We start from the raw sequence: 14620 nt of genomic DNA, 5'->3' as shown, positions 1-14620 counted from the left end.
GTTAACTATTTAGCAAATAACTTTGGATATGCATATGAATATTTTGCTATATAATGAGCCAATCAACCTAAATGGTTAATTAATGTAGCTAATACCTAAATAAAAGTTTATCCTAATTAGACAATTGTGTGAATTAAATATTAGTGACATATTTAAGTAATTATTTAGCTTAAATTTTCAGCTTAAAATTCAGAAAGTACAGTGAAGTGTGCGCATGAATATTTAACTGGTTGTTTCACTAAACATTGATATATATATATATATATATATCTATCTATATCTATATCTATATATATATATATATATATAATATATATATATCTATATATATATATATATTATATATATATATATATTATATAGCAACAATTATTTTTTAACCTGAATAATTAACACAACTAATTACACTCACAGTTTTAGGACTTTAACATGTTCGACCTTTTGAAAAAGTGAGCTTAAAAATGGAATTTTTTTGGAAAATAGAATTATTTTGAACATATAGTAGTTTCTAAATAGTCTCACAGATCAGAACTTTTATTCCAAGTTCTATCTTTTTTAAACTCTATAATCTCTATATTTCTTTTGAAGTTCTTACATTCCTATACGCAATTTACTTTGCTAAGAAGTTAAGATGATTTCACTCGAAGTTTCTTAAAATGAACATTAACATACAATGGGACTGTGTAGGTAGAATGTAGAATGGAGTTATTTCTGCAACTCACATATTCAGTATTATGCAAAAGTTTAAGGCTGCTTAGAAATTTCCTAACAATGTCTTTAAAAAAAAAAAAAATGTTTTCTTCTCTTTGTTAGAGGGCTAACACAAAATCTAATCTGAAATGTCCAACTCGTGCTATTCCATTAATACAATACAACACACACACACACACACACACACACACACACACACACACACACACACACACCCACACACACACACCACACACACACACACACACACACACACACACACACACACACACACACACACACACACACACACACATATATATCTATCTATCTATCTATCTATTTATACAAAACAAAACATTAAAAGCTGATTTCTTTTGATGGTGATTATTGTGAAAACGTGATGAAATACAATCAAATTTTCTTACAAATTTCAAGAGACCAGCTAAGGAGAACTATGTAATTTTATCACCTTAAATAAATGATGTACTTTGCACTCTAAGAAATAAAATGTTGAATTTACTTGATAAAGTTAAGGTAACTTATTCCACATAACATTGTCAGTTAAGTGCAAAACAATATTGTATTTTAAATTAATTAAATGAAATGAAACATTATTACTTAAATCCCTAAAATGAACAATTGCAAGTATATTGAAAATAATAGTATTAATTACATTTAAAACCCCCTGTGTTTCATTTCTTAGAGTGTGGAAGGCAAAATGTGACCTCGTATTTTGTGTATGTATGAATATTAGATATTTAGAAAGTTTTAATTAAGAAAACATTTTGTCATTAAATGAGTCTAATCGTTTGCACACTGCTGCGTGTTTCCACGTCACAGTGAATGTAGAGTCACATGTTTCCTTTCGAATTGTCCCACTTCTTGTTCGGCTCAGGCTCTCTGCAGAAGTCTGCAGCATTAAGATGTTATCACACAATAATAATAATAAAAAAAAAACATCCAGCTCCTTATCGCACACATTTACCAAGAGACTAAAGAATTCTGTGATGAAACTCATAAAGCACTCAGACAACAGATACAGTAGTGTTCAGAATAATAGTCGTGCTATGTGACTAAAAAGATTAATCCAGGTTTTGAGTATATTTCTTATTGTTACATGGGAAACAAGGTACCAGTAGATTCAGTAGATTCTCACAAATCCAACAAGACCAAGCATTCATGATATATGCACACTCTTAAGGCTATGAAATTGGGCTATTAGTAAAAAAAAAGTAGAAAAAGCGGTGTTCACAATAATAGTAGCATCTGCTGTTGATGCTACAATCTCAAAACTATTATGTTCAAACTGCTTTTTTAGAAATCCTGTGAATCACTAAACTAGTATTTAGTTGTATAACCACAGTTTTTCATGATTTCTTCACATCTGCGAGGCATTAATTTTGTTGGTTTGGAAGATTTTGCTCGTTTACTAGTATGATTGGGGTCATTGTCTTGTTGAAACACCCATTTCAAGGGCATGTCCTCTTCAGCATAAGGCAACATGACCTCTTCAAGTATTTTGACATATCCAAACTGATGCATGATACCTGGTATGCGATATATAGGCCCAACACCATAGTAGGAGAAACATGCCCATATCATGATGCCTGCACCACCATGCTTCACTGTCTTCACTGAGAACTGTGGCTTGAATTCAGAGTTTGGGGGTCGTCTCACAAACTGTCTGCGGCCCTTGGACGCAAAAAGAACAATTTTACTCTCATCAGTCCACAAAATATTCCTCCATTTCTCTTTAGGCCAGTTGATGTGTTCTTTGGCAAATTGTAACCTCTTCTGCACGTCTTATTTAACAGAGGGACTTTGCGGGGGATTCTTGCAAATAAATTAGCTTCACACAGGCGTCTTCTAACTGTCACAGCACTTACAGGTAACTCCAGACTGTCTTTGATCATCCTGGAGCTGATCAATGGGTGAGCCTTTGCCATTCTGGTTATTCTTCTATCCATTTTGATGGTTGTTTTCCATTATCTTACACGTCTCTGTTTGGTTTTTGTCCATTTTAAAGCATTGGAGATCATTGTAGATGAACAGTCTATAATTTTTTGCACCTGCGTATAAGTTTCCTCCTCTCCAATCAACTTTTTAATCAAACTACGCTGTTCTTCTGAACAATGTCTTGAACATCCCATTTTCCTCAGGCTTTCAAAGAGAAAAGCATGTTCAACAGGTGCTGGCTTCATCCTTAAATAGGGGACACCTGATTCACACCTGTTTGTTCCACAAAATTGATGAACTCACTTACTGAATGCCACACTACTATTATTGTGAACACCCCCTTTTCTACTTTTTTTTTTTTTACTAATTTGTGAGAATCTACTGAATCTACTGGTACCTTGTTTCCCATGTAACAATAAGAAATATACTCAAAACTTGGATTAATCTTTTTAGTCACATAGCAGTACTATTATTCTGAACACTGCTGTACGTCTACCAAGGCTCAAGGCTTCTTCCTCCTTCTGAACTTCAGGAATGGTTCCAGATCTGCTGACATCTGTTAAGATGCTGGTTGGCCCTCCAGTTGAGATTGCTGCAGCTTCTGTTGGGGAGGCGAGCATGATGACAACTGTCCAGCAAATTACAAGTGATGGTATGGGGTTAGATTCCACAGTGGAGATCCAGGGACCGGGTGTCCCAGACTCAAGTCCAGAAGTGGTTGCTGAAGAGGTGTCAGAGGCAACAGCTTTTGTCGTGAATGTGGAGGAGCTGAAGTCCACAGAGGTTTCTAGTGGCTCCACTGAAGAAGCTCCAGTTGCATCAGAAGCCACTGAAGAGGAGGAATCTGCTCCAGCTTCAGCTGAGGAGGACAAGCTATTGGTTGAAGTTGAGAGGCTGGTAGCTGCCACAGAGGAAAGCACATCTGCTGAGGAGGTCAGTGCCGAGGTGCTAAATGCTGCTGATGAAGCTGTGTGGTCAGATCACACGCTTGATGTTGAGACAACAGTGGAGGAAGCAGCAGATGAAGCTTCAGCAGAAGGTCCAGATAAGGTAGCATCAGTTAAGGAAGCAGGATCTACATTAGAGTCTACTGAGGCTGTGGACTGCCACTGCTGTCCTCCACCACCAGGAGTGGAGGTGGTGCCACCTGCTGTCCATGAAAGAGAGGTCCATGTCCATCTGCTCAGTGAGGGAGCTGAAGATTCAGCAGATGATTCCCAGGATGAGACCACGTGCACTGTCAGTGAAAGGGTTTAATACACTCGCTTACATGTGCAGAGCACGACTGGTAGTTGGAGACCACAGACCGATTCCTGCAACAAAACATCAATCAGGACAACTCTAATACAACATGTGATGCAATATTGTCGACGTGTGTTAATGTAGAAATGTTGTTCATTCAAACTAACGAAGATATGAAACAAGTAGAAGAATGACAACTCAAAATGTTTTGGCCCATCATGTTGCTGAGAATGACATTTACACCAAAATAGATAGTTTATTTTGTGCTTCGATGACAGTCTGTTAGGGCTCGCTGCAGTTCCATATCTGACCACAATTTTACACATTAAAATTGTGGGGCTCTATGGAGTTTCTATAATAGTCAACACCACTTTTTTAATGAACACTGCCATCTAGTGGGCTCAGAAAAAAACACCAAATTCTTCATGATGCCTTGTTTTGCCACCACTATGTAACTGAAGAAAATTCTGTAAAAGTTTGTCTGGAAACATTTACTGACATGCAACTTAATTGTTGTAAACACAGCATCCAATACTGATTTGTTAGTGAGTGTCATCATTTTTGAAACATTTTCAAGATCAAGTGAAATGTTTAACTTTTCATTAAAGTTTTCACCCTAATTTTCCAAAGCACCTTGCACCTTGCTCTGTCAGGAAGGTGTCTCCTTGAAATATGTTACACAAAAAGATGCATGTGGATGTTTTATTGCTGCAGTCTGTACATTAATAAAATACTGCAACAATATTGTAGAGAAGTCTTTTTATTATATTGAAATTTAATTATAGGTTTATTGCATTTTGATGTAACATAGAAATTTATATTCAGGCCTTGCACCCAGATTCATGTTTGGCCCTTCATAGCAAAGAATTTGGCACCCTTGCTGTAGACCTCTATTACCTGGATGACAGAAATCCTCCTCTCCATAAATTTCTGAGAAAGAAATATATTTAGCATTTTGTGATTACCTGCGTCATGCTATATATATATATATATATTGTTGCAGATACTGTTAAATTTCTACAGGGACTGTTATAACAGAGCAGTGAGTAAATAGAATCATCGGCATGCATGTACAGTCTGACTACTATAGTAGTCGGACTGACATTTATGCTGATGATTCAACTTTAATTACTCTTCAATAAAGTTTTAAGAAATCCAATTATGCATGCAGATCCACATTTGCATGTTGGTTTGGCACAAGTTTTATGGCGAATGCCCTTCCTGATGCAACTCCACATTACATGTAGAAATGTTGCAGGGGTGGGGTTTGAACCGGGAACCTTCCTTATAACATATTTTAAATTCTACTGTTTGCTCTACTGTATGTGTTCAACATGTTATCCTGTTCAGGGTCATGAAGCCCTTTGAGGTTGTGCCTAACACTGGTTTCTATATTGTTACGGGGATGAGGGTCTAAGACGCCCCTTGGGTTGGGATACAAGTTCATCATGAGTAACTTCCCCAGCCGAGCCTGGTACTCACATACAGCCGGGTGGAACGGGACAATGCAAATACGGTAAAGTGTCTTCTTGCCCAAGGACATGAGCAGGCTGCCTTAAGTGGACAAACCTGGAACAGAACCTGTGTTTCAACAGGTTACTGATAAAGTCTCAGCTGCTCCTGTTTTGTTCAAGGACGCCACAGTAGATCTGGTATGTTATATTTTGGCCAATTGATCTGGCACCAGTTTTACACTGGATGCTGTTCCTTAATGTAACTTCAGGTCTACAAGGAAAACAAGTCATAATAGGTGGCCTTGAACCTGGGACCTTCTGTTTGGTGGCCATTGAATGAATGAATGAATTATTCGGCACACAAATTCAGCACACAAAACTCCTTGTCACAAAAAATAGCAAAAAACAAAAACAAAACAAGCAAACAAACAAACAAAAAACAAACAAACAACAACCACAAAAAAAACAAAACATTTTAACAGATAGAACATGTGGCCGGAAGGGTGCAGGCAGAAGCAAAAACTTATGTACACCCACCCCTTATACCATAAATATATATATATATATATATAAGGTTGGGTAGGATTACTTAAATGTAATCCAAAAGTAATCAGATTACAAATAATCCAAATGTATGTACATACATACATGTAATCCACATGTATTCTTTCAAAGTATCTATCTATCTATCTATCTATCTATCTATCTATCTATCTATCTATCTATCTATCTATCTATCTATCTATCTATCTATCTATCTATCTATCTATCTATCTATCTATCTATCTCTATCTATCTATCTATCTATCTATCTATCTATCTATCTATATCTATCTATCTATCTATCTATCTATCTATCTATATGTACATACATACATATTCATAACAACAAATACAAAAGGAACAAAGCACAGACATTTGAGATTAATCAATGAAATGAAATTTCTCATCACGACAAAATACTCGTAAAAATGGTGCACAATCCAAACGAAATAATACCAAATCAATAAACTTAATTGTCCATACTGTAACGAGAGATTATGTTATTTTTCTAAAGTCTTTTAAAGCCAACTAGAGTAGTGCATAATTTAATATGTTCAGGACATGTTCCAAATGTTTACACCATTTACACAAAGAGTGATTTTTATTTTTTACAGTAGTTCGAGTCTTTATCAAATAATAATGTTCCTCTCAAATTATAACTGAAGTCCTTCATTTTAATTTTTGCGGCAGAAGTTTGTTTTTTGCTTAATACATGGTTTGTATTGTAATATAATCAACTAAGTCCCTGAATTTCAAAATATTTAAATAAAAAATAAATAGTGAGTTGGTTTGGCTCACGGTAAGATTTAATACAGATAATTGTGCATTAACAAAGAAAAAAAATTGCACTGCAAGAATCATATGACACTGCCACAAAAAAACAAACTGACTTCTAACGCTGATGCAGTAGGTCACTGTGTTTCTCCCAATGTTTGACCTTTCAGGTCCCGATAGGTCGCTGTCATGATTTTGTAGAGTTCTGTAGAGTTCTGTAACTCCTCGTTCTGGTAGAGTTCTGTAACTCCTCGTATGACCACTTTGTTTGCACTCATTGGTTCATTCCTTAGTTGCAATAATGATGATGATGATGATAATAATAATAATAATAATAATAATGATAATAATAACAACAACAACATGACCCTTGATTGGAATAAGCAGGTATAGGAAAAATATATAATAATAATAATAATAATAATAATAATAATAATTGGCAGAGGCAAGTAGAGCACTAAGAGACTTAATTACAATCAATGTTTTAATATGAATTGGGTTGGAAACTGCAGCTTCAATGGTTTGTTTATAATTTTTGAATTTTGACTGATGTAAAAAAAATTGCGCAAAAATTATATTGTAAAAATCTACTAGATTTGATTTAACAACCCTCAGCACATTACTTCCGTGTAGCAATCTTCTACACCGCAAGGGGGCAGTAACACCCAAGACCATATTAAACTGCTGCTTCTCGTAGTGACAGTTGCAGCCGTTTGAATCTCTTCAGTCCAGCAGGTTTACAGAAAAAGACAGAAAATACTTTCAGGTTATTCAGCAGAATTGTACATTTCAGTTACGTTTTGGAAAGTTGTATTTCTGAAGATTTAGAAGGGATTTTTGTTGTTGTTGGTGATCATTGCACAGAAAGTCTGAAAATGTCAAGTTCTTTGGATTTAATTAAACAAAGTAAAGATTTATTTTGAAACACATTTTAAAAAGAAGAAAAAGTCAACCCAAATCAATTTAGATAAGGACAAATACAGCCTAAAAGAGAATATTAGGAAAAAAATGAAATAAAGTAAAGCTTATAAACAGCACAGTCATGCCCTGCTGAAAGAAAGAGACGCCTCCTAGAAGCCTGGAGACACCAGACTGGCTAAAAGGGCCCATGGACATAAAATTCAGGAACAATTTCAGAATCACAGGGACTCCAGGATATTGTGCAGGGAATCAGACCTGTTACCTGTTACAGAATACAAGATCATTCCTGCAACCTGTGATAACTTTCTGAATGAACTCAACAGCAACTTTGGATGTTTTGAGGCACTAAATAAAACTCTAGTGGCTAAGGTTCTGGCCCTTGATCCAGCTGATGTATGGGCCCACGGGGAGGTGATGGTCTAGTGGCCAAAGCATTGGGCTTGAGACCAGATGATCCGGAAAATCACTAAAGGGCACTTGGGCAAGGTCCTTAATCCCCTAGTTGCTCCCGATGTGTAGTGAGTACCTTGTATGGCAGAACCCTCACATTGGGGTGAATGTGAGGCATTATTGTAAAGCACTTTGAGAGTCTGATGCAGATGGAAAAGCGCTATATAAATGCTGTCCATTTACCATTTGACCGCAGGTCCATACAACTTACCTGGATGTGTGCTCAAGGGGTGTGCAGATTTAGGATTCAAGAATACAAGATTCAAACAACTTTATTTATCCCTAAAAAGGCAATTCATCTTCACACCCAATTATCTCAAATAAAAATGCAGCAATTAATCCACAATTAGTACTAGTTGAACGTAATAATGGCACACATCAGAATTAAAACAGCCGCACATATACATTTGATTTGTTTATGTATGCTAAACTTTGAAACAGTCTGTCATCTGAATTGAGAAAATGAGTGTGTGGGGGTAGCAGCAGCATTTCCGCCACATGTCCGAGCTCGGGGGGGGGGGGGGGGTCAGAGTGGGGGCCGGGGTGGGGTGGGGACGGAAACACGGGGGGGGGGGGCATGTGACATGTGTGCAGATGAGCTCATATCAGTCTCTGTCCGTGCATGCGTAGAGCCTGGAGTGGTCTTAACGACAACCGCAGACTGTAGGGGAGGGCAAAATGAAGAGGGAGTCAGATGCTTCACCAAGGCCATTGAAATCCTTCTGGAGGAACAACTGGCACAGGTCCTGGCAGACATTTTTAACTTCTCCCTGGGTCAAGCAGCTGTGCCTTCGTGCTTCAGAATGTCAGCCATCATCCCTGTGCCAAAAAGGCCCTCCATTACCACCCCTATACCCCGTCACACTAGAGCACGAATGCCATACAAATGAGGATTTGAGCCACATTTGGCCAAATTCGACCTGCATTTGAACTCCTCATACTGCATTCTTACAGCAGTTGGCACATTTGTGTGGCCAGAGCACATGCACTCTACACTCGTCTTGCGCTTGTGTTGGAAAACAATCGAACGGTGGTCGAGGTGCAGTTGTACCACAATCTGACTGTAATGGTAATATTCATCCAGCAATTTGTACACAATCAAAGCATTCCAAGAGTGTCTGAGGGGCTGTTTCTAGTGTTCGAGCACGTTGAATCCTGGCCGAATGCCTCACCCATGCCTGGATGCATCTCCTCATCACATTAGAGCACCAGTGAGCCTGAATGCTGCATGAATGGACTTTCAAACTACATTTGGGCAAATTTGGGCTGCATTCGAAATCCTCATACAGCATTCTTGAATCCAATCCACACAGTCAGCTCAAACGTAGAGAATGTAGACCACCGTAGAGCTAGATTTGAAATGGGAAAAGGCCTCTGATGATATCATGTTCTCCTGTGCCTTTCAGTTTGATAAGGATAACAGCTGGTCGAACAGCTGCGAGTGTGTATGGCTGGACCATCCACACACGGCAATGTGTGTGTGTGTGGTCAGAACAGCTGATCGAACCGCTGCATTTGCGTTCAAAACGTGAAGGCAGGTCTCTAAAAAAATGTGAATATCATTCATGATTTTATATAATCATGAATGATATTCACATTTTATATATAATGAGGAAAATAAGTATTTGAACACCCTGCGATTTTGCAAGTTCTCCCACTTAGAAATCATGGAGGGGTCTGAAATTTTCATCTTAGGTGCATGTCCACTGTGAGAGACATAATCTAAAAAAAATTCCAGAAATCACAATGTATGATTTTATAATAATTTATTTGTATGTTACTGCTGCAAATAAGTATTTCAGCACCTGTGAAAATCAATGTTAATATTTGGTACAGTAGCCTTTATTTGCAATTACAGAGGTCAAATGTTTCCTGTAGTTCTTGATCAAGTTTTCACACACTGCAGCAGGGATTTTGGTCCACTCCTCCACACAGATCTTCTCCAAATCTTTCAGGTTTGGAGTTTCAGCTCCCTCCAAAGATTTTCTATTGAGTTCAGGTCTGGAGACTGGCCAGGCCACTCCAGGACCTTGAAATGCTTCTTACGGAGCCCCTCCTTAGTTGCCATGGCTGTGTGTTTGGGGTCATTGTCATGCTGGAAGAACCAGCCATGACCCATCTTCAATGCTCTTACTGAGGGAAGGAGGTTGTTTGCCAAAATCTCACAATACATGACCCCATCTATCCTCCCTTCAATACGGTGCAGTCTTCCTGTCCCATTTGCAGAAGAGCACCCCCAGAGTATGATGTTTCCACCCCCATGCTTCATGGTTGGGATGGTTTTCTTGGGGTTGTTCTCATCCTCTAAACATGGTAAGTGGAGTTGATTCCAAAAAGCTCTATTCTGGTCTCATCTGACCACATGACCTTCTCCCATGCCTCCTCTGGATCATCCAGATGGTCACTGGTGAACTTCAAACGGGCCTGGACATGTGCTGGGACCTTGCTGCCCTGCAGAATTTTAAATCATGACAGCATCATGTGTTACTGTAATCTTTGTGACTGTGGTCCCAGCTCTCTTCAGGTCATTGACCAGGTCCTCCTGTGTAGTTCTGAGCTTTCTCAGAATCATCTTTACCCCACAATGTGAGATCTTGGATGGAATCCCAGACTGAGGGAGATTGACAGTCATCTTGGTTTCTTCCACTTTCTAATAAATAATCAAACAGTTGTTGTCTTCTACCAAGCTGCTTGCCTGTTGTTCTGTAGTCCATCCCAGCCTTGAGCAGGTCTATAGTTTTGTCCCTGGTGTCCTTAGACAGCTCTTTGGTCTTGGCTATGGTGGACAGGTTGGAGTGTGATTGATTGAGTGTATAACCCCTGGCAAAAATTATGGAATCACCGGCCTCGGAGGATGTTTATTCAGTTGTTTAATTTTGTAGAAAAAAAAGCAGATCACAGACATGACACAAAACTAAAGTCATTTCAAATGGCAAACTTTCTGGCTTTAAGAAACACTATAAGAAATCAGGAAACAAATTGTGGCAGTCAGTAACGGTTACTTTTTTAGACCAAGCAGAGGGAAAAAAAATATGGAATCACTCAATTTTTAGGAAAAAATTATGGAATCATGAAAAACAAAAGAACGCTCCAACACATCACTAGTATTTTGTTGCACCACCTCTGGCTTTTATGACAGCTTGCAGTCTCTGAGGCATGGACTTAATGAGTGACAAACAGTACTCTTCATCAATCTGGCTCCAACTTTCTCTGATTGCTGTTGCCAGATCAGCTTTGCAGGGTTCTATGGCAAGATGCATTATCATCTTGAAAAATGATTTCATCATCCCCAAACATCCTTTCAATTGATGGGATAAGAAAAGTGTCCAAAATATCAACGTAAACTTGTGCATTTATTGATGATGTAATGACAGCCATCTCCCCAGTGCCTTTACCTGACATGCAGCCCCATATCATCAATGCTGTGGAAATTTACATGTTCTCTTCAGGCAGGTCATCTTTATAAATCTCATTGGAACGGCACCAAACAAAAGTTCCAGCATCATCACCTTGCCCAATGCAGATTCGAGATTCATCACTGAATATGAACTTTCATCCAGTCATCCACAGTCCACGATTGCTTTTCCTTAGCCCATTGTAACCTTGTTTTTTTTCTGTTTAGGTGTTAATAATGGCTTCCATTTAGCTTTTCTGTATGTAAATCCCATTTCCTTTAGGCAGTTTCTTACAGTTCGGTCACAGACTTGACGTCCAGTTTCCTCCCATTCGTTCCTCATTTGTTTTGTTGTGCATTTTCGATTTTTGAGACATATTGCTTTGTTTTCTGTCTTGACGCTTTGATGTTTTCCTTGGTCTACCGGTATGTTTGCCTTTAACAACCTTCCCATGTTGTTTGTATTTGGTCCAGAGTTTAGACACAGCTGACTGTGAACAACCAACATCTTTTGCAACACTGCGTGATGATTTACCCTCTTTTAAGAGTTTGATAATCCTCTCCTTTGTTTCAATTGACATCTCTCCTGTTGGAGCCATGATTCATGTCAGTCCACTTGGTGCAACAGCTCTCCAAGGTGTGAGCACTCCTTTTTAGATGCAGACTAACGAGCAGATCTGATTTGATGCAGGTGTTAGTTTTGGGGATGAAAATTTACAGGGTGATTCCATAATTTATTCCTCAGAATTGAGTGATTCCATAATTTTTTCCCTCTGCTTGGTCTAAAAAAGTAACCGTTACTGACTGCCACATTTTTTTTTCTTGATTTCTTATAGTGTTTCTTAAAGCCAGAAAGGTGCCATTTGAAATTACTTTAGTTTTGTGTCATGTCTGTGATCTGCTTTTTTTTCTACAAAATTAAACAACTGAATGAACATCCTCTGAGGCTGGTGATTCCATAATTTTTGCCAGGGTGTATGAACAGTGTCTTTTATACAGGTAACAAGTTCCAACAGGTGCAATTAATACAGGTAAAGAGTGCAGAAATAAGAGCCTCTGTGTGGGCCAGAATATCTTGAAAAAAACTCCTGTAACAGTGGAATGTGCCAAAAAAGTGCTGATGTCCATGCCTTCTGCCTTTTTGTGAAAATCAGACGACATCCCGGATCAACAAAGCCTTCACGGTGGAAATGATCTGGTTGTTTCAGTGGGGTTTGAGCCTGTCAATCGGCGCTCGGAGCGCGCTCTCAGACGCTGTGGGTGGTCTTTAAAACCGGCTGGAGCACTCCTTAATCTGTGTAATCCCCATAAAATCATCCCTGAAAGCCATATTAATTTTCCAAATGGTGTCCATCTGGAGGTCTCTCACAGTTTCAGGAAAAAATTGATGCAGCAAAGCTCCAAATCATTCCGCCATTTCCTTAACGACGAGAGGGGTGGACCAGTACTCACTCAAAGTCTGCTCACAGGAGAATGACGCAACCGACAGGCGTGAAAAAACTCATGCATGCGCACGAAGGTTCAAGCTTGGCTGATGCAATCACACGTGATTCAATCCATATGGTTTTTGAAAAAAATAAAAAGGTCCGATACTTTTCTAACAGACCTCGTATGTTTTCGTTTTAAAGTAATGCACTAATTTTGAAGGTTTTCATGTGGACATGCTGTGTCCAGGTGTATTATGGGTAATCTCAGTATAGTCACAACAGGAGAAATGCATTTGAGACACTCTGATCAGGCGCCACAGAAAACATTTTCATTCCATCAATGTTCAAACCATATGTGATGTGCAAATGCATCAAACTCACATCGTGGCTAAGTGGCCTGGTTCAACGCATGACTCATTCATCCTGACTCAGCGTGGTTGGGGCATCCCAGTCTCACGCTATTTTTTCAGGCTTGTGTTACAAAATGAGTGACATTTCCGTGACACGTTTTTATTTTACTATTCCAACCCTAACTCCTTCTCCTAACCATAACGTAACTCTTTCCTTTCCCCTAACCCTAACCCTCCCAGCATGTCACCCTGCATTTTTTTCCTGACTCATAGCGTGGTTGGGGCATCCCCACTCTCACGCTATTTTTTCAGGCTCATGTCATAAGATGAGTGACATTTCCGTGATGCATTTTTAAAAATTTTACTATTCCAACCCTAACTCCTTCTCCTAACCATAACGTAACTCTTCCTTTCCCCAACCCTAACCCTCCCAGCATGTCACCCTGCATTTTTTTCCTGACTCACAGCGTGGTTGGGGCATCCCACTCTCACGCTATTTTTTCAGGCTCATGTCATAAGATGAGTGACATTTCCGTGATGCATTTTTAAAAAGTTGCTATTCCAACCCTAACGTCCTTCTCCTAACCATAACGTAACTCTTTCCTTCCCCTAACCCTAAACCCCCCCCCCCCCCCCCCCCCCCAGCATGTCACCCTGCATTTTTCATGCACCCATCTGGCACGTGTATGATGAGTAAATAGTTTATTTGCGTAATTGTTCTGAATGGCACAGTTGGGTATGTGCACATTCAAATGTTTATGTTTTAATTATTATGTGTTTGTTTCTTGATTGTGAAACTAGAGGCTTCTTAACAGGCCTTGGACTGTCTCCCTGTGTTTAGTATTTGTCATAAATGCATGTGTAATGACCCCCAAGAATTTTGATTGCTGCACATCTCCACAGCAGAATCCTTGATGGGAATGGGTGTATGGGGGCACATCTCTTTAAGTCAATCATCAGCTCCTTGGTTTTCCTCCACATATGATCAATTGTTGTTGCCACCAATCAGTGTCTCACCACCTCCTCCCTGTAGTGTGGTGTTGTCTTCATTCTGGATGGGCCCCACTACTGCTGTGTCATCAGCATATTTTATGATGTGATTTTTGCGTAACAGTTGTGGGTCATGAAGGTGAAGAGGAGGGGACCCAGCACACATCCTTGTGGACAGCCTGTGCTTAAGGTGATTGGTGTTCGACTTGCTGTTGTTTACCTCTGCGCAAAAACTGAGGCCTGTTTGTCAAAAAGTCCAATTTAGCAGGGGGGTGTTCAGTCCCAGTGGGCCTGGTTTGTCAATCAGATGCTGTGGGATTATGGTGTTAAACGCAGGAACTAAGGTCAACCAACAGCATCTGGACCCATGCAGTTTTTCCCCTCCAGGTGTTTCCAGGGACAGGTGGGCGTCCTCAGCAGAGAGGA

The 14620-nt window shown here is 39.2% G+C and overlaps 1 protein-coding gene across 2 annotated transcripts in view; it reads left to right on the top strand.

Annotated features, from left to right (window-relative positions):
* LOC117527019 overlaps positions 1-4089 on the top strand; it is a 28122-nt gene extending 24033 nt beyond the window's left edge. For both annotated transcript variants that reach the window (XM_034189155.1, XM_034189154.1), the window contains exon 5: positions 3182-4089. In XM_034189155.1, the coding sequence (XP_034045046.1) occupies positions 3182-3906 (725 nt within the window). In that variant the 3' untranslated portion in view covers positions 3907-4089. The remainder of the gene's footprint in view (positions 1-3181) is intronic.
* The last annotated feature ends 10531 nt before the right edge of the window (positions 4090-14620 follow it).

This window comes from Thalassophryne amazonica, chromosome 15 (genome assembly GCF_902500255.1).
Source record: "Thalassophryne amazonica chromosome 15, fThaAma1.1, whole genome shotgun sequence".
In the NCBI taxonomy this organism is placed as follows: domain Eukaryota; kingdom Metazoa; phylum Chordata; class Actinopteri; order Batrachoidiformes; family Batrachoididae; genus Thalassophryne; species Thalassophryne amazonica.
The sequence above is the reverse complement of the archived record's forward strand: the minus strand, read 5'-3'. Positions and strand labels throughout refer to the sequence as shown.